The sequence below is a fragment of the Choloepus didactylus genome, chromosome 6 (assembly GCF_015220235.1).
Source record: "Choloepus didactylus isolate mChoDid1 chromosome 6, mChoDid1.pri, whole genome shotgun sequence".
Lineage (NCBI taxonomy): Eukaryota > Metazoa > Chordata > Mammalia > Pilosa > Megalonychidae > Choloepus > Choloepus didactylus.
The window spans coordinates 109,335,678-109,360,979 of NC_051312.1; the positions used below are offsets into that span (position 1 = coordinate 109,335,678).

General features: G+C 37.8%; 1 protein-coding gene and 1 long non-coding RNA gene across 10 annotated transcripts in view; one reads left to right on the forward strand and one right to left on the reverse strand.

Moving 5' to 3' along the window:
• LOC119538261 overlaps window positions 1-9,200 on the reverse strand; it is a 130,699-nt gene extending 121,499 nt beyond the window's left edge. For all 3 annotated transcript variants that reach the window (XR_005217533.1, XR_005217531.1, XR_005217532.1), the window contains exon 1: window positions 8,839-9,200. This is a non-coding gene — a long non-coding RNA (uncharacterized LOC119538261). The remainder of the gene's footprint in view (window positions 1-8,838) is intronic.
• Window positions 9,201-9,360: 160 nt separating this feature from the next.
• The window catches only part of CEP295 (centrosomal protein 295), an 80,264-nt gene continuing 64,322 nt past the window's right edge, over window positions 9,361-25,302 (forward strand). For 3 of the 7 annotated variants that reach the window (XR_005217534.1, XM_037841112.1, XM_037841113.1), the window contains exons 1-5: window positions 9,366-9,714; window positions 14,261-14,394; window positions 15,220-15,420; window positions 16,522-16,646; window positions 17,288-17,381. Coding sequence is in view for 6 of the 7 variants with exons in the window: in XM_037841112.1 (XP_037697040.1) it covers window positions 14,287-14,394; window positions 15,220-15,420; window positions 16,522-16,646; window positions 17,288-17,381 (528 nt within the window). In the remaining variant the exon portion in view is untranslated. Of the gene's footprint in view, window positions 9,715-14,260; window positions 14,395-15,219; window positions 15,421-16,521; window positions 16,647-17,287; window positions 17,382-25,302 lie in introns of all 7 variants that reach the window. The other 4 variants (XM_037841109.1, XM_037841114.1, XM_037841115.1 and 1 more) reach the window with 2 other exon arrangements.

Here is a 25,302-nt window from a genome sequence, read left to right on the forward strand (position 1 = left end):
GCCCCATGGTAACTACAAAGAAAATATATAAAAAATAAATACAGAAATATATAAGGGACACAAAATGGCACAATATAAAATCAAATAAATATGAAATTAGGCATTGACGGGAGAATTGAGAGGCAAAAAAGGTATAAGATTACAAAGACCAAATAGCAAAATGGCAGAAGAAAGTCCTGCATTATCAGTAGTGACTTTTTAAAATGTGAATGGATTAAACTCTACAGTCAAAAGGCAAAGAATGGCAGAATGGATTAAAAAAAAAATAATAAACCAACTGTATGCTGTTGTTTTACTTTGCTAGGCTGCTTAAAGCAGATACCATGAAATAGGTTGGCTTAACAATCAGAATTTATTAGCTTACAGTTTTGAGGCTGAGAAAAATGTCCAAATCAAAGCATCATCAAGGCAATGCTTTCTTCTTCAGGATTGGCTGCCAATGATCCTTGACTTCTCTGCCATATAGCAAGACACATGGTGGCATCTGCTGGTCTCTCTCTTCTCTTCCAGGTTTCATTGCATTTAGCTGCTTGCTTTCATGGCTCACACGCACATGCGTGCACACTTACACTCACTCACTCTCTCCCTCTTTCTCTCTATCCCGTTTATAAAGGACTCCAGTAAGAGGATTAAGACCAACCCTGGGCCACACCTTGACTGAAGGAACCTCATAAAATATCCTACTTACAATAGGTTAACACCCACAGGAATGGGTTAACTTTAAGAATCTGCTTTTCTGGGGTACATACAAGTTTCAAACCACTACACTCCACACCCTCTGGACCCCCAAAAGACATATTCTTTCTATATGCAAAATACATTCATTCCATCACAATAGCCCCAAAGCCTTAAGTCGTTTCAATAACAATACTGAAGTCTTATCAACGTTGGTTATAGGTGTGGTCTGTCATGGGGCACAATTCCCTTCCTTCTGTGAACTTGGGAATCTAGAGAACATATCTGCTTACAATTTACAAAGAAAGGGCAGGCATAGGATAAATATTCCCAACATTCCCATTCCCATAGGGAGAAATGAGAAGAAAAACAGGATCACAGGTCCTAAACAATCCTGAAACCCCGTAGGGCATACTCCATTAGATTTCAAGGTCTGAGAGTAGTCTATAGAATGATGTTCTGCCCTTTGGGCCTGATGGAGGGGCAGCCCCAACCTTTCCAAGTACTTGCACAGTGACCATGCTCTCTCAGAATACTGGGATACTGCTTTCCCCAAATCCTGGGGTGAAGGTTCCACCTCCTTCAAGCACTGGGGTGATGACCAGGCTAGGCTCCACCCTCAGCAAGCACTGGAGTGGCGGACAGTCTCTCCACAATCTGCCAGGCATCTGAGAAAACTGGGCTGGTAACACTCTTCCTGAAAAACAGGGAAGAAGGCCCACCTTCTCCAAGTGTCAGGGTGTATTCACCCTTTCCACATACATGGGTGGGCCTGCTGTCTTGGCCAGAGAATATATCTTCAGTCCAGACCTCAGCTTCTGCCTTTGAAATCATTTTTCTTCAATCTGTCCCTTTCCCATGACTTTTAATCCAGGCAGGAAGTGGTTCCATTCATACAGATCTCTCAAGAAACTTATCAGTTTCACATGCAATACACAGGGGGTCCAAACCATTAGACAAAAGAACCTTCCACAAATCCTTTCTGGGTACCTGCATTTCCAATCTTGACTTGCAGTGAAATAGCTGACTGGATCCATGCTCACTTAAATCCTGACATGGAGCATTATTTTCTGAGGTCTTGTTTTTCAGAAGCTCAGAATTTTCCAAACCATCTATTTCTGGTTTCTTTGTATCCAGGAGTTCAGTTCTCAGCACATCCCTTTCCTCTTGCATTTTACTATAAGCAGTAAAGAGAAACTACACCACACTTTCCACATTTAGTTTGGAAATCTCATCAACTAAATATCCAAGCTTGTCCCTTTCAAATTCTGCCTTCTGTTTGACATCAAGAATGAATTTTTCCAAGTTCTCTGCCACTTTAAAACAAAGTTACCTTTCTTCCAGTTTGCAATGACACATTCATTATTTCTGCATAGGCCTCACCAGAAGTAACGTTAGCATCCATATTTCTACCAACGTTTTCAAAGCAATCTAAACCTTTTCTATCAAGCACCTCACAATTTTTCCAGCCTCTTCACTACCAATTCCAAAGTTGTTTCCACATTTTTGGTATTTGTAATAGCAGCACCCCACTCCCGGTATCAAAATCTGTTTTCGTTTCCTAGGCTGGTCTCATTATAAGTACTATCTTTGGGTGAGTAGGATCTTAACTTAAGATGTGACTCACCTTATTCAGGGTGAGTCTTAAATCTCTTACTGGAGAACTTTGTAAGAGAATGAAATTCAGATGAAGAGATAAAGTCACAGAAGCAAGAAGCTGGAAGCAATGAAACCCAGAAGAGAAGGGAGAGATCAGCAGATGCCACTGTGTGCCTTGCCATGTGACAGAGGAGTCCAAGATCACCAGCAGCCGGTCTTTGGGAAGACAGTTTGTCTTGATGATGCCTTAATGTAGACACATTCATGGCCTCAGAACTGTAAGCTGTATTTCCATTGTAAAAGCTAACACATTTTATGGTATCTGCTTCGAGCAGCGTAGAACACTAGAACACTGGCTCAAGAAGAGACAGAGGATTGCAACAAACCAATAATTAGCAAAGAGATTGAATCAATAATCAAAAACCTCCCAACAAAGAATAGTTCAGGACCAGATGGCTTCACAGATGAAATTTACCAAATGTTCCATGAATAATTTAAAAACCTTTACTACTCAAAGTCTTCCAAAAAATTGAAGAGGAGTGTTTCAGTTTGCTAAAGCCGCTGAAAAGGAATATACAAGAAATGGACTGTCTTTTACAACAGGAATTTAAGTTAAAATTTTACAGCTCTAAGTCCATGAAAATGTCAAAATTAAGGCTTTCTGACAAAAGGCTACTGGCATCCAGAGTTCCTCAGTCAGATTAGCAAGGCACATGGCTGGCATCTGCTGGCCCTTCCTTCCCAGGTTTCACTGCTTTCAACTTTTGATTCCAGTGGCTGAGCATCTGTGGGTTCTCTCTCAGCATCTCAGGGGTGTTTCTCTCTCTAAGCTCTCTCTCCAAAATGTCTCCGCCTTTTATCCTCTCATAAAGGACTCCAGTAAAGGATGAAACCCACCTTGAATGGGTTGGATCACATCTCAATTGAAACAACCTAATCAAAAGGTCCCACTTACAATAGGTCTGCATGCACAAGAATGGATTAAAAGAACATGGCCTTTTTTGGGGTACATAACAGCTCCAAACCAGGACAAGGAGGAAACACTCCCTAACTCATTCTATGAAGTCGATATCATTCTCATACCAAAGCCAAAAAAAGATAGCACAAGAAAGCTACAGACCAATATTCCTTATGAATATAGATGCAAAAATCATCAACGAAATAACAGCACACCAAATCCAACAGTACATTAAAAGAATTATACCCATGATCAAGTGGGATTCATCCAGGTATGCAAGGATGATTCAACATAAGAAAATCAATTTTTGTAATATACCACATTAACAGAACAAAGGAAAAAAAACACATGATCATCTCAATTGATGTGGAAAGGCATTTGACAAAACACAGCAACCTTTTTTGACAAAGAACACTTAGAAAACTAGAAATAGAAGGAAACATCCTCAACATGATAAAGGGCATATATGAAAAACCCACAGCTAACAACACACTTAATGGTGACAGACTGAAAGCATTCCCTCTAGGATCAGAAACAAGACAAAGATGTCCACTGTCACACTGTTATTCAACATTGTACTGGAAGCACTTGTCAGAGAAATTAGGTAAGGAAAAGAAATAAAAAGGCATCCAAATTGGAAAGGAAGAAGTAAGACTTTTACTATTTGTAGATGACATGATCCTTTATATAGAAATCCTGAAAAATCTACAACAAAGCTACTGGAACTAATACATTCAGTAAAGCAGTGGGTACAAGAGCAACATGCAAAAATCAGTAGTGTTTCTATATACTAGTAATGAACAATCTGAATAAGAAGTCAAGAAAAAAATTCCCCCAGAAGTAAAAAAAAAAAAAAAATCCCTTTACAATAACAAGTAAAAGAATTAAATATCTAGGAATAAATCTAATCAAGGATGTAAAGGACTTATACACAGAAAACTACAAGACACTGCTAAAAGAAATCAAAGAACATCTAAATAAATGGAAAGACATTCAGTCTTCATGGACTGGAAGACTAAATATTGTTAAGATGTCAATTCTATCAAAAGCAATTTACAGATTCAACACAATCCCAATCAAAATTCCAACAGTGTTCTTTGCAGAAATGGAAAAGCCAATCATCAAATTTATATGGAAGGGTAAGGGGCACCAAATATCCAAACCCATCTTATTAAGAAGAACAAAGTTGAAGAACTGAAACTTTACAATCTTAAAACTTATTACAAAGCCAGAGTAACAAGGACAAACATATATACCAATGGAATCAAACTGAGAGTTCAGACCTCAACCCTCACATTTATGGCCAACTGATTTTTGACAAGTGTGCCAAGTCCACTCAGTGGGGAAAGAATAGTCTTTTTAATAAATAGTTGGGAAAACTGGATATCCACATGCCAAAGGACAAAGGTGGACCCGTACCTCATGTTATATACAAAAATCAACTCAAAATGGATCAGAGCCAAAACGTAAGAACCAAAGTATAAAACTCCTGGAGAAAACATAGGCAAGCATCTTTAACACCTCGTTTTAGGCAATGGTTTTGTAAATTTCACACCCAAAATACAGGCAACAAAAGAAAGAACAAACAAACCAGACTTCGTTAAAATTAAAAATTTTTGCACATCAAATGACTTCATCACGAAAGTAAAAATATTTGGAAACTATATGGAAACCACATATCCAATAAGGGTTTAATATCCAGAATATATAAAGAACTCCTATATCTCAACATCAAAAAGACAAGCAACCCAATTTAAAAATGGGCAAAAAACGTGAATAGAGATCTCTCCAAAGAAGATATACACGTGGCCAAAAAGGACATGAAAAGATGCTCAACACCATCAGCCCTTAGGGAAATGCAATTTAAAAACACAATGAGATACCATTTCATGCCCACTAGAATGACTATTATTAAAAACTTGGAAAATTATAAGTGTTGGAGAGGATATGGAGAAATAAGAGCACTTGTTCATTGATGGTGGGAATGTAAAATGGTGTAGCCACTGTGGAAAACAGTTTGGCATTTCTTAGCAAGTTAAATATGGAATTACTGTATGACTCAGCAATGCTGCTTCTAGGTATACAAACAAAAGAACTGAAAGCAGAGACTCAAAGAGATATTTGCACAGCAATGTTCACAATGGCATTATTCACAATTGCCAAAAGTTGGAAGCAACTCAAGTGTCAATCAGTAGATGAACAGATAAACAATTTGTTGTGTATACTTACAATGTAATATTATTCAGTTGTAAAAAGGAATGAAATTCTGATACATGCAACAGACAACATGGATGAACCCTGAAGACATCATGTTGAATGAAATAAGTCAGACACAAAAGAACAAATATTTTATGATTTCACTAATATGAAATAATTAGAATAAGCAAATTCTTGGAGTCAGAAACTAGAATCCAAGTTAACAGGCACCAGGGTTGGGGTGTGGAATGTGGAGTTAAAACTTAATTAGTACAGAATTTCTGTTTGGGGTGATGAAAAGGTTTTGGTAATGGATGGTGTTCATAGTAGCATAACACTGTGAATGACTGACACCACTGAATTAAATATCTGAATGTGGCTAAAAGGGGGAAATTTTAGGTTGTATATGGTACCAGAATAAAAATCAAAAACAAAAACAAAAAAAAACCCACAACAACATAGGCTTGCACAACACAAACAGTGAATCCTAATGTAAACTACAGACTATAATTAATAGTACAATTATAATAATATTCCTTCATTAATTGTAACAAAGATACCACACTAATGCAAATTGTTAATAACAGGAGGCATATATGGAAACTCTGTATTTTCTGTATGATTTTTCTGTAAACCTACAATACACAAATGAAAAAATTATATATACAAAAAGATAAAGTTGCAAACAAGACCAAGAGATCCATTAGAACTAAACTCCTTGAGAGCAAGGTGTTTGTCTTGTTCACTACTATAGCATCTAGAAAAAGATCTGGCATGAAGGATACTCAAATTAATTGATGAATGAATGAAGACAGATATAATCCCACCCCTCAGGACAACCACAGACTTCTGGTGGCCCCCTCACCAGTTCACCCATCATGATGGAACCCACATTAGGCTTGAGAAGCACTACTGCTCATATCCTAACATGAGCCCAGAGAGGAAATATTCCTCCCTGCTGGCTCCAGGATGAAAAAATCCTGTGAAAGGTGAAAGACCATGATTGGCCCAATTTAGGTCATGTGCCAATTCTTGTGAAAAGTCTGGGTCATATACCTACCCCTGTGGCTGGAGGGGTGGTTCTGTACCAGACGGGGAGAGGAAGGTCCTGAACAGGAAAACAAACAAACAAAAAAAACTGTGAGGCTATCTAACAAGTGTATATCTCTTTAGAGTTTACAAAGTGCTCTCACAGGATTCATGCCTTTTGAATCTTACAACTACCTTGAAGATGGCAGGACAAGTATTATTAAGGAAACTGGTGGATTAAAGATGGTTGCGAATTCCCTGTCACTCTCTGTCAAAAGATGAAATTTATTTCCCCTTCACTTGAATCTGGGCTGGCCCTATGATGCTTAAACAATAAAATGTGGCAGAACTGACCACAACTATTACTCCGTCTGGCCTTTAAAAGGACTTACAGCTTCCACTTGTTCTGGGGATGTTCACTTTTAGGACACTCTCTCCGAATCCAGCTATGCAGTGAAAAGTCCAAGCCACAAGGAGAGGTGCTCCGGTCAACAGTCCTAGCTGAGCTCTCAGCAGCCAGCCAGCTCAGCTGCCAGCTGCATGCGTGTCTGAACATTCCAGCACCATCAAGCCCCTAGATCTCTGCCAGTCCCAGACAACATCACATGGAAAACAACCACCCAGCTGAGGTCACTCAACCCAGCACACTGTAAAAATAATCGAATGGTTGTTATTTTAAGACTTTAAGTTTTGGGATGGTTTGGTTCACATCAATAGATAACCAGAACAAAAACTTAAGGTTTAAGGTTTTGGCTTAAGCTAGAAAGTGTCAGAGTTGAGATGCTAGGCCAGATGCGCAGAGTCTAAGCCCACTGTGCTTTTTATTGATTCCTCGTTGCCTCCTTTTAGAAATGTCCAATTGAAGAATTTCAGCCCCAGGATGCAGGTTGGGGAAGTAGAGCATATCATTCATTCATTCATTCATTCAATAAATATTTGAGAAACTCTATGTGCCAGGCAACTGAACAAAATGCATTCTCTCTTTTTAAGAAACTCAGAATCTAGTGCAATAGATAGCTCCATAAAGCAACTCATATAAATATGCACAGGTGGGCATCATGATGGGTAATGTGCAGGGTGCTTTCAGAACAGATGGCAGGCACTAAACCTAGCCCAAAATATGAAACAATGGGCACATCTTTTGGTGGGTGTGGGAGGGTATCTCTGAGTCTGTGTTGAGGGTGTTGGAGAGAATGTATAAAATGAATAAATTATTCATCAAGATAAATATGACAGGAAATTGGGGAAGAGAGAAGCAGAGAGGAGGAATCCCAATATTTGGGATGGAGACATGAATTCCAGTGCTGGTTCTACCCTTCACTTACACGTGCTCTTATCAAGTCACAGAACCTCTCTGTAACTCAACTTCCTGTACTGTAAAACCAAAGTGGGGTCACAACATTTCTTCTTCAAGTACTTGGCTGTCCCTTCCTTTAATTCCATCAAGTTTTGTCCTTCTCACTCTGCAAATTCTCATCCACTCCTAGAGTTTTGGTTATTACCCATATGGCATTGGAACCCAAAGTTAGCCCAGTTCTTTCTGGGGACTGTCTATAAGTGTATCATCAGCTTGGTGGACATCAATTAATATTCCACAGGCACATGAAGTTCCACATCTCCAAAGCTGAACTCATCACCTTGCCCACTTAAATGACTCCCACTTCTGATTTCTCTCTTAGCCCAGACATCATCACAACTACTCAAGTTAGTGGCCTGTGAGGCTAACTTCACTCTGCCTTTTCCCTTAACTGAATTCACATGCAATTATTTGTCAAACACTGCTACTTTTCCCTCCTAAATATTTCTGGGATACATCCTTTTGTCTAGATAGCCCATAGGAGCTAAAATTCAAAATATTCAAAGCTTAAGTCATTACTCCCAAACTCTCCTCTACCTTGCACCTCATCCACAATCTGGAACTTGGGCATCACCCTTCATTTCTCCCTGTTCTTTGCCTCCCATAACCAAGTAACCATCAGTTCCTTAGTTTTTGTCTCTTAAGGCCACCCACTTCTCTCTGTCTTACCCACTTTTCTCCATTCTCATTGCAGTCGTCTTTCAAATCCTGCAATAAATAATAGCCTAGCTGGTTTCCCTGCCTTCAGTGTTTAGTATTCAACCCCTCGCCTCTCCTCCACAGTCCAAGCCAGAATCTACTCATGTCAGCAACCGCTAGAGCACCCTCACCCCCACCCCATGAACCTCCCACCGCGTTTCCTGATCCTGATTTGTGGTATATTTAACTCCCTAGACCGCAAAATTTGCGGGGGTGGGGAGGGCGGGCGTGGTGGTCATGATTCCTTTTACCTTTGTCTCCCCTGCACCTAGCGCAGCGTACCTGGCACAAAATAAGTGCTCGATAAATATGAACCTGTGCTCACCTCTCTCTGATTATAGGTTGTTCGCAGCAGATATATCCTTGACCCGTTCTAGGTGTCCCGAACCTCTGGAGGCACAGAGTAACATGATTTGGTTCACTGTTGAGAGCCGAAGGCCTTAAATGAAAGCTGTCAGAAACTAACTGCAGTATAACAGTACCAATAAATTGTGTAGTACATAAACGGATGCATATTTCAAGGCATCTTCATGATGGGGTCTTAAATCTCAAGTCAATCTCAAGATTCTGGGCAAATAACTTCACCTTTCTGTATCTATGTCTCTTAATCTGTAAGAGAGGAATGTTGAGAGAAATGAAGTAAAACTTCAAAGTCGCTGTGCCTCTGAGAATCGACCGGCCTCCATCTAAGGACCAGCCCATGTGCATGTGCGCGTGCGTGGGGAACGGCGCTTTAACAGGGCGCGGCCCTCCCAGCAGCCCCAGGGGGAGGTGAAGCTAGGCGGATTCCCGCGATTTGGTCCCGCCATTGGTGGGCGGTTTGAACGACGGAAGTGACGATGGCTCAGCAATGGCTGCCCCGCAGGCGCACAAACGGCTGTTTTGAAGTTGAGTGGCGGTGGCTACCCAGGCCGTCTAGGGTACGGTTTCTGACTCCGGCTCCTGATTTTCAGGAGAGTGACATATCGACTTCTGGCGGCCTTGGACGTGCATGACTCCCTGAGGCTCAGGAATTAGGAGTGTGCTTAGAAGGAAAGGGATTCCGTGAAGGCGCCGCGTTGCGAACGCAGCATTGCTGGCGGATCTTAGGCCTAGCCAAGCCTCGGATTCCGGCTGGAGTCCGGCTGGCGGCTGTAAGGAGCGCCCAGTCAGGAGGCGCGTCCGGACCCAGGACCGCCGGCTTGCGACAGGCTGCTCTAAGGTATTTTGCACTTGTGGGTTTTCGCGCTTTCCCGGGTGGGGTTGCGCGGGTTTGTCCTGCAGCCTTCGGATTCTCTGGGCTTCCTAGTCCGGGCTGCCCGGAGGGCCGCCGCCGCTGCTGCTGGAAACGCTTCTCGGTGCGTCTTGCCCTCCCTTCCCCCAGATTACCCCACGGATATTGCGTGGAATCGTTCCCTGAAAAGCACGCTCTCTTTTGGTGTGTCATATTTAATTTCTCAGGTATTAAATCCTGCCACAAACGGAGGTTTTTAAACAATGGTTAACTTTTGAGTTTTTAATACTTAGAATTATTTGGCATTTTCACATTTATTAAGTCACATAATCATCCGAGCAACCTGTTGGAGTAGATATTGTTATCCTCACCATACAAGGTTAGGAAACTGAGACCCAAAGAGACTGACTGACTTGGTCAGTATCTTCAGCTAGTAAGCTGCAATGATGGGTCTTAAATCAAGTCTTCTGTTCTTAATTGAATGATTACCTGGTGCCTTACATATGCCATAACATTTGATCCTCAGGACAAAATCTTAGGTAGGTAGAATCATCCCTATGTTTTTGATGTGGTACCTGAGGCTCTTGAGGCATTAAATAGTCAGGATTGGAACTAACATGTTTCTGTCTCCAAAACTCAAGCACATTTCACTGCTGGGTAGTCTCCTTTTCATTGCCAATTTCCTGATGTAGAGAGTGCTCTACTATGGGCTTATTTAGAGAAAGGATTTACAAAGCAATGGAAATCTCTGCTTTTAAAAGGGTGGTTTAGGAGAAAACACACAGGTTTATGATTGAGAAGATCTGAGTTCTAGATGGACTATACTTACTGTTTAACCTGTGACAACTTTTTTTTTTTAACTGCTTATAGCGTGTTGCTGACTTTTTGTTTTTAATGTAAAAACTAGTACCTGCTAAATAATACTTAAGCTGCCTATAATAATACCGGTTTGGCTTGTAAAAATAGTTCTTCACCTGGATTGTTGCTATGATTAAGGGTGGCCTACATAAATTTTTATGAAGGGTAGCTTTCAAAATTAAGATAACAGTTACTGGGTAGTAATTACACATAAAATTTTAAAAATCTTTGCCTCCATATTGATATGAATAAATAAATGGGGGAGGGAGTAGGGAAAGCTCTTCCTTTTAGTATAATTCTAATTGATGGGTGTAGAAGGAATAATAAAAATAGAAAGTCACCATTTGATAAACTCCACAGTAATTGTTTCAGACACTAAGTTTAGTGGACAAAAGTGTAATGAGAAATGGAATGTTTGCATAACCTCAAAGTATCTCTCCATCAGATACTTATAACTTACAAAGGAAAAGTGTTAACTTTACAGAGGAGAAACCTGGTAGAGTCTACCTTAACCAAGTAATCAAAATTTGTATCACCAGTAGTAAGGCATATCAACGTCATTTATCTCCTGGTATGCACTGAGAAGGGCACATCAACACTTTTGTGTTATTCATGCCCAAAACGCACAGCCTCAACCTAACCATAAGACAACATCAGACAAAATCAAATTGAGGGAAATTCAACAAAATAACTGGCCAGGATTTTTCAAGAATGTCTGTCTTGGAAAGAAAGACCTATTAGAGGAGACAAAGGAGACATGACCACCTTGCAGCCATGAGGAAGCAACTCAGAGATTTTCACCTCTAGGAATGTAATTGACCAAGGGCCCCAGCACTCTGAAATCTGTTTGCATGGAGGCTATTCTTCCCGTGGGCTGCCCCCAGCTAGTGATTGAAGATGGCAGGGATACTAGGGCAGGCCCTTTCCTTGAAAATGCACTTTGGCTTGAGGACTCCTCAGAGACCTTGCTGAACCTTCCTTAGACTGCAAGGCAGTTTGTGAGGCATCTACCCTATCTTCCCTCCTTCACTCAGTATCAGATTTGCATTAAAGTCTAATACTCCAGCCTTAATCAGCTCCCCCATTTTCTCTCACACCAGACATTTCCTCTAATAAACTCTAATTACCTAATCACCTGGGGGTTTAATCCTGTCTTGGCGTTTGCTACCTGGAGGAGGACCCTAACACAACCAAATGCAGTATGTGTCCTTGGATTGGATCTTGGTCTAAGTCTGAAATTATTTCCAAATGATAGGTCAAGAAATTTATACACACACACACACACACACACACACACACACACACACAAAGGAAAACAGTTATTCAGTTACATTTAGCAACTAAAAATAACATAATTTCTCTATAATTCTTTGGCAAATGAAAATGATGATGGATACTTAAAACAATCTGAAAAATTGGGTTTTTTTTTCTTTTTTATTGAGATATAACTTAGATAGAATAAAATACACAAGGCTAAGTGTTGATGAATTTTTACATATGTATATATCTCTATAACCATTACGCTGATCAAAATATAGAACATTTCCAGCATCCTAGCAGGCTCCTTTATGTCCCCTACCCGTCAATAACCCTCAGAAAGGTAACCCCTATTTAACCTCTGTCATCAAGGATTAGTCTTGCTTGTTTTTGAACTTCATATAAATGGAATTTTACAATATAATCTATTTTGTGTCTGGTTTGTTTTGCACAATGACATGTCTATGAGATTCATCAGGAATTTGTTTTAATAGTTTGAATTTGAATGAATTTTTAAAGACTTTCAGACAAATTAATAAAGGCACATTGTAAAGGCTGAATTCAGTCTTGTTCATTTTGTCTTTTTTATTCTGTTCTTTAATCCGCTCAGAAAATACCAGCTTAAAGTTTTTCTTACTCCATGTTTTAGCATATCAGAAAGTTAGGAGTCATTTGAAATAAGGAAACCAGATTCTTTTCTTGGCTCTGCCACTAGATATTGTCTCTTTAGACAAGTCTTTTAACCCAAGAGGCATTTGGTTCTTCACATATAATGAGGAAAACAATAGGCACTTTACCTACCATTACCAAAGCCTTTTGAGTATCAAATGAGTGGATACCTTGGAAAAGAATTTGAAATGCAAGCTATTATTCCTTTTTTGGCATCAGAGTCCTAATATTAAGAAGATAGTAATAATAACTATATATACTTATATAGCGCTTGCCATGGGTCAACACTAAATATGAATTAGTTTGTAAATGAGTTATTCAGTCAACACAATTACTGAATGTACCTACTTATGTGCAAGGCACTATTTTTAGGCAGTGGGCATAACTGTATAAGATAGTTCCTGCTCTCACTGATCTTACATGCTGATGGAGAATTCATTGGAGAAGTATTAGTCCCTATTAAGTACCCCACTCTTTCCTAGCCCCTATTCTTTGTACCCATCCATAGTATGTTACTCATAAAATATATTTAAATTGCTTTCAGTATTAAAACTTTTTTTAAACATAGCCCCTGTCCTTCAGTTATTAGGAATCAAACTGGGAAGGGCAAACAGTAATTTATGAAAAACTAGAGGAGGCTTACACCAAGACAACATAAGATTAAGTCTCCATATGAGTATAGAAGCAATATTTATTATAGATGGGGGGCCAGGAGTGGGTGGGGCTGGTGGAGCAGGAAATTATTAGAGAGCAGCTTTGTGGAGGAAATAGAACTTAAGCTAACTTCAGCAAGGTAGAGGTATCCAATAATCTAGTTTGTCTGCCTGATCACTATGAGGAGACCTGAGAAATGTTGACTTGTCTGATAAAATTATGGTCACATACTGCTGTTAATGTCTTAATTTTTGGAGGTGGTAATGAGAGCAAGGAGATGATAGCAGAAGAACCAGAGAAGAACCTGAGGTTTCAAATTACTGAAACCGTAGATTCTTGCATTCTTTACATTTCTACCCAAATAGGGACATGTTATAATTTAGGAAGGAGAGGGAGAATATCTGAGTATAAACAGTAGAAATAGAAGGATTGATCGGAGAATCTAAACACTTGAAATGTCTAAATGACAGAATTGTTCTAAAAGGAGTTTTTTAAATACTCATTCATTTAAACATTCCCATCCTAATTATTGAAGAATTGTTTAATGCAGAGTATAGCACATGGGATTATATGATTCCTTAAGATACAATGACCCTTAGTGAACAAGTTATATGAAACAAAATGGGAGTTGAATCCAGGCACCAGGAGCTCTTGAATTTACAGCAATCTTGCTGGTTATGAACAAGTTATCAAAGTTCTAAAGTATTAATTATAGTTCTTACAACATTTATTCTGTGCTAAAGTTGTGCTTTTTTTGCATTAAGCTAAGTAAACTCTGCAATTGCCAATAAATAAATCAGGTCCCAGGTTCTCTAGGTAAAGAATAATTTGCCATAGACCAGGCAAAACTTTTCTGAGTAATTCTGACCCCTCCACTCCCCAACTCTGACCCATCTGAGAACAACTGATAAAGTGCTGAATTAATAATGCTATTTGTAAATAAGTTGAAATTTAGCTATCCAAATTATTTTATTTGAATATAGACAGCCCTTTACATGTCAAAAGTATTAATTTTTTAAAAAAAGTATTCTAACCTTTGCAGTCCTGTTTTAGTGGTATATATCTTTATAAACATTTCTCTTTTTTAAAAATTTAGAACATTTATATTTAAAGTATACAGAAATGAAAAGAAAGGTAGTGAATGCTGCCAAGCTGAGGTTGAGTCCAAATGAAGAAGCTTTTATCTTGAAGGAAGATTATGAAAGAAGACGAAAGCTAAGATTGCTACAGGTATGATTTGTTTGGAATAAAGTTTCAAAGTTTTTGTCTTACCCACATTATTTGTATTTATTACATTAGAGTGTTCTAAATAAAATTTTGTGTTTAAAACCCTTTTCTGGCTGTATAAGAGCCCTGGTTCTTGTATATTAACTAGTATTGGAACATTTGAAAACTGGGCTGAGATAGTAAATAGATTGAAGTAGAGTTTGAGGATGGGAATTATTTGACCCAGTAATTATTGGGAGATAGTTATTTAAATATCATTTTTACAGTTATGTGTAACCAATGAAGATTAGAACAGGAAAATTAGAATGACTTTGAAGAAGACTTATTGGAAAGATGATTGGCTGTTGAGGCAAATTTATTGGTGAAATTATAGATCATCCTTTTCTAGAAGTCTTTTTTGAATATAATAATTGTGAAGTAGGTTATAGGTGCTATTCTGTCTAAAATTGGGGATGATGTACCACATAGGTGGAATTTTCATCTGAATTTTCCTGTACTCATCTGGGCTATACTTTTTGTTAAATCATGCTTACCACTTTAGCCTCTTATAGGTTATTAGAGTGATAACAGCAGTCCCGTTAGGTCTTTGGGGAAAAAAAAAGATATATTATAGCTAATCAGTTAGGGGACTTTAGAAGTACATTTGAGACCTTTTTTTTCTTTGTTGCTTTGATTTTCTGCTTTAGACAGGCCTTATCTAATACAAGAATATTCAAGAGAACTGATAAGCCTAAAGAGAATTCATTTGAGATCTTGTTTCAAAATAGCTTTTTAAAAAAGTTCACATAGGCCTCCTTTCATAAAATCTGTTAAATACTCATTCTTTAGGTTCGAGAACAAGAAAGGGATATAGCTTTACAGATAAGAGAAGACATAAAACAGAGAAGAAGCCAGCAATTCACTCATTTGGCAGAGGAGCTAAGGGCAGAATGGGAAGAATCACAAACTCAGAAAATTAAGAACTTGGAAAAATTGTATTTGGCAAGTTTAAGAAATGTGGGAGAGGGACATCGACAGGCCAAAGAAAATGTGAGTGAGTGCTTTATTGGTTAAATGTAAAATATATAGTTATTAAGTGCTTATATGATAAAAATGTTTTCATAATATAGAATTTGTTTGGGCAGCCTGAATTTTTTAATAGATTTAATACAATTTGAGAAGAATGCTTCTAAGTACATTTCCTAGTAAGAGTTATGTCAACTAAAATCTATTTTCCTGTAATGTTTATATTAATATTATTTTCTTCCCATCTTTATCTATATGGATAAATATAATAACCTGAACCAGAGATTATTGTTTGTTTCAAACATGTTCAATAGATTCAGTAGGGTAAATTCAGATTTCCCATTCTGGTACCATTCCTCTTATTTCTACATGCGTTGTTTATGTACATGCCCTTGGATTTCATTCACAAATAGTAAAAATTCTTTGATGACTTTCAAAAAGGCTAAGTAGAAATTATTCAGTATTTAAGACTGTTCCCTGAACTTATGTTAATTTGTTTATTGTGATTTGATTGGAAATTACTAGATTGCTGATTCCAAAGAAGGCAAATCTTTGGTAACTGCCAGTTATCACTAGTTATCTAGTAAAGAAAGAAATATTTTTAAAGACTATAGCAATCAGATTTGATCCTTGGACCCTTAATTTTAGTCTGTGTTTTAGTAACAGCCCTAAGTTCTGACATCTGATTTTTATAGCTGTTTGTGTTCCACCATTAGCTTTGTGCTTCAATGACATGTTTCACAAACCTCAGTTATTTGAATACCACCTTCACAATTTTTGCCCTGACTAGAGAAATACTTTATTATTATTATATATTAGGCATTTTAACTTAAATAGATTCTTATTTTTTAATTTTTAAATTAATTTTAACCTTGTCTGAAGTAGTTTGGCACTCTATTCAATGTATGTTAAATGATATTAATTTTAAATTAAAATGTTTGTATTTGTCCCACCTAAACTCATATGAAGTATCTTAGGTGATACCATTACCACACTTTGGGAAAAACTGCTATGGTATGTGAGAAGAGGATAACAAGATTGAAAAGTCACTTCTGTTTTGATATCAAATAAGATGCATGTCATTAATCTTGTTTGACATGATATTTTAAGTAATATGCTTTTTAGGAACCTGATTTGAATGCTCTAGCATGGCGGGCTGCAGAAAGGAAAAAAAGAGCAGAAGCGAGGCATAAAGAGGCCCTGAAAGAACAGAAAAATCAAAAAGAAATGTTAATGAAGCAAAAAACTCGGTAAAGTGGGCATAATTTTTTACCATACTCTCAGTTGGAACTGACATGGCTGAAAGTAGAAAATAATAAATGAGCTTTCTCTTCTATTTATAGTTTGAACATTCTGGGTTTACCAATAAGTTAGTATTTTTCTAAAGAAATGTGTGGCTAATTCATAATGCTATGGTCCAGTAGCATTTATGTCAACCAAAGCCTATCTGCCTTTGATGTATAAAAGAAAAAATAATCAGTGCAATTAAGAACAATAAGAGGTTGTGGACTCTTTGGAAGTTATTAGTATTTTTGCATGTTGTAAAAATTTAGGAGCCTGTCACAGGTCAAAAGTGGTCATTTTATACAGTGGCCCACCTTTATCAACATTTAATAGTTGTTTTACTTGTTAACTGTTCTAAACAACAGTAAACGTTGGGTTGGACCTCATTGTAGAGCTTTATGTCTTTGGATATATGTCTTTCGATTGGTAAACATTTTCTTGCATGTCCACTGTATATGGACTTTTTTATTAAATAGCATATTCAGACTGTGAGATCAGGATGAGGATTTCCTAAGGTCTTTAGTTTATTTATATTTTTACCCACAAAGGTTGTATTGTAATATTACCTTAGAAATCAATTTATGACATCTCTTTGTTTTTTCTTAAGGCATATAAAAGCTCGAAAGAAAGCACTGCTTGTGGAAAAGGAGAGATCTGCAAAAATTACAAGTTTGCCGCCTCCTCCACCATCTCTTTTTGAGGTGAATTATTTTGGATATCAGAAGAACTAAGCATAATGGCAATACTATTATTATTCTCAATATCATCTAATACTCAGTCTGTGTTCAGGAAACACATACTGGTCAGTTGTTCTGATGATTCTAAATTTAATCATTTGTTTAAGGTGATGACTGCAAGTGATTTGTATCATATAGGTATATTTTTCCCTTAATTATCGAATGGTCTGTGAGGGGATACTTTGGCACAACACAGGTATCTATCTTCTTTCTACATTTATTCATTGACCTGTTTTTAAGAAAAGAAAACTTCCTGTTATCAGTAGATATAAACTACAGTTAGTATTTTTTTTTTTAATTTTATTTTGAAATAAATTCAAACTTACAGGAACAGTTGCAAAAACAATACAAACCCCATACAAAGAACTCCAGCATACCCCGACCCTGACACCCCAATCCACCAACTTTAACATCCTGTCACACCACCATATCACCATTTCTTTCTTTCCCTCCCTCACTATCTATCATCCATCATCTATTGCTCTGTCTTCTGAACATATGAGAGCAAGCTGCACACATCCTTGAACAAACACTGTAATTCACATATACAATTCCCATGAACAAGAACATTCTTTTATGCAATCCCATTAAGCGCAGCTAAGAAGTTCAAGAAATTCAACATTGATACTAAAGCTTATATGCTGTATTTCCTTTTTTTTTTCCTTATGTCTCAACTGTGTCCCTCTGAATCTCCTGTCTTCCATCTTCAGATCCCATCCAGGATCATCCTTGGCATTCGATTGTCATCTATTTAGACTGTCTTTTTTTTTTTTTTTTTTTTTTTTTTTTTCAATTGTGGAAACATATATACAGCCTAAATCTTCCCATTCCAACCCCTCCCTAGCATTCCATTAGTGGGATTAATCACATTTAGAATGTTGCAATGCTATCACCTTCTCACCATCCATTACTAGAAATTTCCCTTCACCCCAAAAAGAAACCCTACACTCATTTCTTAACTCCCCATTGCCCCTTCCCCCATTTCTCATAACCCCTACTCTACTTTTCATCTCTATGGTCATATTCTCTGATACTTTCTTTGTGTTTACTGTGGGGCTTAAATTTAACCTCTTAAATCTGTAACAATCTTGTTTTTCTTTGATACCAACTTAACTTCAATAGGACACATAAACTATGTTCCTGTGCGCCTCCATTCCCCCACCTTTATGTAGTTCTTGTCAAAAATTACCTATTTTACATTGAGTCCAAAACCACTCACACTTTATAGTATGAGTATTAGTCCAAAACCATTCATACTTACAGTTTATGTATTTTAGATCCTGTAGGAAGTAAATAGTGGAGTTACAGATCAAAAATACAGTAGTATTGGTATTTGTATTTACCATGTTATCTTTACTGGAAATCTTTATTTCTTCATGTAGTTTCACTCAATTGTTTAGTGTCCTGTCCTTTTAGCCTGCTCAATTCCCTTTAGCATTTCTTATAGGACTGCTCTACTGGTGATGAAGTCCCTAAGCTTTTGATTATCCGGGAATGTTTTCATCTCCCTCTCATTTTTACCCACCAGTTATTTGTGAATTCTCCAAGTCTCTGATGGTTATTGACTTCTATTTGTATTCCGTTGTGGTCAGAGAATGTGCTTTGAACAAATTCAATTTTTTTTTTTTTTTTTTTCATTTATTGAGGCTTGTTTTATGTCCCAGCATATGGTCCATTCTGGAGAAAGATCCGTGATCACTAGAGAAGAATGTGTGTCCCAGTGACCTGGGAAGTAATGTTCTATATTTGTCTATTAAATTTCTCTATGTCTCTCTCTCCTTTCTTTGTTTCTCTGTCGGTAGGGCTCCCTTTAGTAGCTAAAGTAGGGCAGGTCTTTTATTAGCAACATCTCTCAGCATTTGTTTGTGAAAAATTTAAGCTCTCTCTCAAATTTGAAGGAGAGTTTTGCTGGATAAAGTCTTCTTGGAAATTTTTGTCTCTCAGAATTTTAAATTGTCATACCACTGCCTTCTCACCTCCATGGTGGCCGCTGAGTAATCACTACTTAGTCTTATGTTGTTTCCTTTGTATGTGGTGAATTGCTTTTCTCTTGCTGCTTTCAGAACTTGCTCCTTCTTTTCAGTATTTGACAGTCTGATCAGAATATGTCTCGGAATGGGTTTATTTGAATTTATTCTATTTGGAGTTCGCTGGGCATTTATGCTTTGCATATTTGTATTGTGTAGAAGGTTTGGGAAGTTTTCCCCAACAATTTCTTTGAATACTCTTTCTAGACCTTTACCCTTCTCTTCCCCTTCTGAGACACCAATGAGCCTTAAATTTGGATGATTTATTTTATCATATTCCTGAGATCCATTTTGATTTTTTCAATTTTTTTTCCCCATTCATTCTTTTGTTCTTTCATTTTCTGTTCTTTTGGGCTCATGGTCGCTGAGTCGTTGTTCAACTTCCTCTAATCTTGTATTATGAGTATCCAGAGTCTTTTTAATTTGGCCAGCAGTTTCTTTTATTTCCATAAGATCTTCTATTTTTTTTTATTTACTCTTGCGATTTCTTCTTTGTGCTCTTCTAGGATCTTCTTTATGTCCTTTATATCCTGTGCCATGCTCTTCTTCATGTCCTTTATATCCTGTGCCATGCTCTTGTTGTTTGTTTTTAGTTCTTTGATTAATTGTGCCAAGTACTGTGTCTCTTCTGATCTTTTGATTTGGGTGTTTGGGTTTGGGTTCTCCATAGCATCTGGTTTTATCATATTTTTAAAGATTTTCTGTTGTTTTTGGGCTCTTAGCATTTGCTTTACTTGATAGGGTTCTTTCAGTTTATAAGAAAAATACCAGTCTCTAATTTGTCAGATCTACAGCTTGGTGGCATACACTTTCTCTAACCAGCAGATGGTGTCCATGAGTCACCTAGTCCACTCAAGTCAGCTTTCCCCAACTTTGTCTTTGTGGTGTGTGGAGATCTGATTCTTGTGGGGTTCAATTGGTGCACTAAATTTGGTTGTGTTGTTGGTGCTGTCCTCCCTGAATGTGGGGCGTGTGTCTGGATCGCTAGGGAGGCAGGGCAACTTTAATAATCAAACCTCCCAGGTGTTCTCGGAGATTTAAGGCTGTTGTAAGAGTCTAAGCCTTTATATCAGTCTTCCCATAGATTGTCTCTGCCGCTGACCCACAAGTCTCTGGTATTGGCGTAGGGTCCCTGGGATTTCCAAGCGGGTCCCCCTTCTCAGCCGTGCTCTTCCAGGACCTCTGCTGAGGGAAGGTTGTGCCACGTCACAAGTGCGTGCGGGCCCGCCAAGGAAGCCCTGGGCCGCTGGGCCATGCAGGAGCGTTCCCAGCCTGTTGTAAAGATGGTTGAATGGGGCATGTTAATTTCCCGCTTTTCACATAGTTCCGCCTTCCCAGCTCCGGGAAAATTAGCTGTGGGTGCACTAAAGGCCACTGTCCACGGCCAATGTTGTGGTATGTGCATGGTGCTGCAGGAAACACTCCCCGTCACTCTTGGTTTCTTGGCGCGGCTCTGGGCTGTGGGTCCAGCTCGAGGCAGGAGCGTCCCCAGCCCGCCAGGGAGATGGCTGCAAGGGGCATGGTTTCTTTCTCCTTTTGGTTCCCCTCTGTCCCCCTGGCCCCGAGACAATCAGCAGTAGGTGTGGGAAGGGCTGTCCTCCATGCCAGACACCGAGGCGTTGGTACAGCCTGCTACTGCCATCCTTCACTGCATGGTTCTCCCCATCGTATCCACAGCTGCTCCTGGTTTTTTTTTTTTGTTTTAAAAGAACTAGTCCATCTCCAAATGCCAACCCATGGTTTCCCCACACTGCAGCGCAGCCACTGGACTTTCAGCCAGCTCACTCACTCGTTTCAGAATGCAGACTCCTGGTTTCACCAAATGCACGGTCCCTGTGGATTAGGCAGACCTTGTCCGGCTGGTGCATCACTGGAACTGGTGTTCTGGGTCACTTTCTGGTTTTTATCTAGTATTTCTCACAGAGGTGTTTTTTTGCCCTGTCTCACCTAGCTGCCATCTTAGGTTCCTCCAGTTAGTTTTTAAAAAAGGTAAGGATTTTTCTGTAAACCTGTAACTACTGTAATTAAAAAAAAAAAAACAAGACGCAGGGTATAGTCTTAGTTTTTTCAAACCATTATCAATTTCCAAAGTAAAGAGTTGGTGTAATAATCGACTCCAGTGGTTGCAAATGAGTTTTTTTCTTTTCTGTATCACTGTGGAGTATGGATTTTTATTTATTCGATATTGCATAGTCAAGTACCATCATTCTTTCAAATTTATTTAGTGGAAGCCTCTTCAGGCTGACTCTATATCCCTACTGCTTCTCAAATGCTTCCTTGCTTTCTGGCCCAGCCAATGATCCAGACTCACTTGGTACTTTTCCTTTTCCAGCTCTGGAATCTCCAAGGATCCCTGGTTCCTTTTAGTGGAAAATCGCATTTAGAAACCAAAATCTAGGTGATAATATTCTATTCTTATGTGACTAAAAGCAATGTTTTAGGTAGGTACATTACCCATATCTATAAAGGTGTTGGGGAAAAGGCAGTATCTCTGAATATGCTTTGAGTTGGTTGTAGGTATATGGGGTGGAAGGAAGAAAAGGATTCTGGTTAGGAAAAGGCTAGATTATGGGGTGAGTATCTTGGGACTGTATTGTATAATATCTTCACGTCATGTTCACAGGGTATAGGTGCATCTGTGTTACTGTTCCTTGAAGCAGATAAAAATATAAATGAAGAAAAATCTGGGGAAATGAATCTAGAATACTTAACCTTCTTGATACTGGACAAAGGCGGTGGATTCTCTGCCCGATGCACTCAAATGACCAATTCCTGAGATACTGGGGTTTCAAAGACAGAGTTTATTGCTAGACACGAAGCAGGAGATCGAACGGCCTACTGGCCTAAAAATCTGTTTCCCTGAACTGCAGTGATTCTGATAGTTTTATAGTATTTCCAGATGGGTAGGTTTTAGAATAATGAGCACAATGGCTCCAGTTGATGTGATCAGAGGTGATCTAATTATTGGGCATGTGCAGGTTGATTACGTGCTTAGTCACAGAAGGTATGTAAGAAAATGGCAGAATATGATGATGGGCATGATTTTTAGTATTATAGTGAGGTATAGGTCACTTTATAGGTTAAAGTCTTAGCTACTGCGCTTGTCAGGTGGGCCCATTTTCGTTAAAAACACGTTATATTTATATAGAATTCTATATTTTTTAAAAGATCGGTTATAAAGATAACTTTTGAATTGTGGTGGCTTAGTTCTGGGCTGAGTCAGGGCCCTTCATTAATAAACATTAGGGGCTGTGTTAAGAGATCACAAGATTCCAAAGTCAAAAAACCGGATAAAATGAGTACAAGTGAAGGGCAGTCACAAGGTTTTTACAATCACAAGGGCATAAGATAAAGGCTATACAATCATCATCAGAGATCAAGGCAGCTGGATTACTGTTCAGAGATTTCAGGTATTTCTCTGTGTCGAATATACCAAAAAATAAAAAATGAATATCTATAAAATGACTCAATAATCATAATCATCCCTTAAATCCTAACTTCTTGGTTACATCCTCAAAGAAGATGTTTCCTTAAGTAATCCAAGAAAGTAACTTGGCTTTTTGTAAACTAAAATCTTCTCGTGAGAGAACTATTTATATGGTGAAGAGAATGGACACTTCTTGGGTGCTTATAAGGTATTAGTTGTTCTGGGTTCTTCATTCACATCTCATTTAATCTCAGTAGTCCTGCAAGGTAGTAGATTTCATTATCACCATTTCACAAATGAGGAAAACTGAAGGTCAAAGGTTAAGTAACTTGACTGAAATCATTTATTAGGTAATGAGAGAACCAGAGTTTATACCAAAATGTCTGATTCTATAAAGCTCATGATCTTTCTATTTGTGCCACTTAGCTTCCCCTGAATATACTTCAGAGTTTACTCTGTATCTTGTTCAAGTAACTGTTCAGGCAATAAACAGTCTATACATGTAAACAAACATAATCTTTTCATAGTACTGTTAAAAACATGTTGTATTTATATAGCATTCTACATTTTTTAAAAGATACTTCCTTATCTTTTTGGTACTGCCTTCAGAGATAGTTTATCAGATGCAGGAGAAAATCAGCTTTATTTTATAGTTATGAGACTTCTTCCCTTTGTTTAGTCAGATTCCTTTTTTTCCCTTCTTTTTCTTTGCTGCATGAGTCAGTCTCAGGTATCCCATAGTGCTAATTTTGACCTGGCTAGGTCAGGCTAGAAATAATTACTCTGGAGCAAAACTAAGGCTAAAAATCAGAGAGAACACATTAGGCAATGGACTGAATTTTAACTTAATTACCGAATCATTATAACTCACTAGCCTATGAAAAGTCTGGAAATCATAATGTAAATGATAGGAACTGGGTTAATTTTGTTTGTTTGTATTGATTGCTGGTAATTTAAATCTCAAAATTGTGATCCCAATTTCTTCTGGGATTCCCAATTCAGTCTATTTATAGTTGACCTTATTTCCTGATACTTGGAAGTTGCATGTAAATCAAGTCACATTTTCATATAAGATTATATACTTTTAGAGATGTTTTCTTCATAATTCTTAACCTCCTAGTCAAGATGCCTGACCATTTTCTTTAAAGCATTCATTTGATGGCTTCTTGTGACTTTAGTTTCTTAAAATGATATGATGGTATTAATCTTCAATTATAATATTTATTAGTTAATGTTTCATTGGCAGACAAAACCCTTTATAGTTTTATTCTTTGCCTAAATTATAAGATGTGGAATAAGGTCAGTCTATTATACCCATCTGGATGTATTTCTAGGTGCTTGCCAACAGGTATCTTCTGATAGTTTTCAACTTTGGTTGTACACTTGTCACCTGTGGAGCATTTTAAAAATGCTCTATCCCCAACGATTTTTATTTTAATTGGTTTGGTGTGGGACCAAGATATCAGCAGTTTTTAAAACTACTCAGGTAATTCTGCTTGCGTCAGACTGGTCCTTTTCACTTGGCTTTCCTTAATCCCATCTTGTTGCCTTACTTTCATATTATTGCCTCTTTTCTTTTTTGCATGAGTCCTTCTCATCATTCCACACTCATATATACTAAAGCCAAGTCTGATGAATCCTCTATTCTTATTCAAACTATTCTTATTTGAACTTTTCTCCCTTCTGAGGTTGTGTTCAGTTTATGATATTAATGTTACCACTTTACAATATTCCAAGTGCTTTCTCATACATTATTTTATTTGATTCCCACATTAGTCATCACAGTGTCTATGTGATACAGGTACTCAGCTATATTTCTACTTTTCTTGAGAAGTTAAAGAGCTTTGCTAAGTTTCGCAGCTAATAAATAGTGCAGCGGAAACTCAACAAAAGTGTAATTTCTTTTGGAATTTTCTTTTCATCATGTTATATAATAAATAAAATGCATGGTTTATTATTTAGTATGTTTGAACTTCTAATTGTTAGAACTGTCATCTTGAGCTCCTTGAAGGCAGGGATCATTATTTAATGTTTTTATTTATATTTACTTTATCCTTCACAATGGCTAGCACAATGTAGCATATTATGACCTATAGTAGGTACTTATGATATTCCTTATTAGTTTAATTTGTTCAATTAGACATTAGTATGTAGTAAATTGTGGTGGACTGAATCTGCTTTTTATGTTTTAATGCAGTTTTATCGAGCTGTAATCACATAACATACAGTCATTCAAATTGTACAATAAGTTGTTCACAGTATCGTCATATAGTTGTGCTTTCATCACCACAACCTTGGAACATTTTCATTATTCCAAAAAGTAAAATGAAAATTAAAATAAAAAAAAAAATCCAGAACATCCCATTCCCCTTCTCCCCCCATTGTTCATTTACTTTTTTTAAAAATACAGTTTGAGATATAGTCACACACC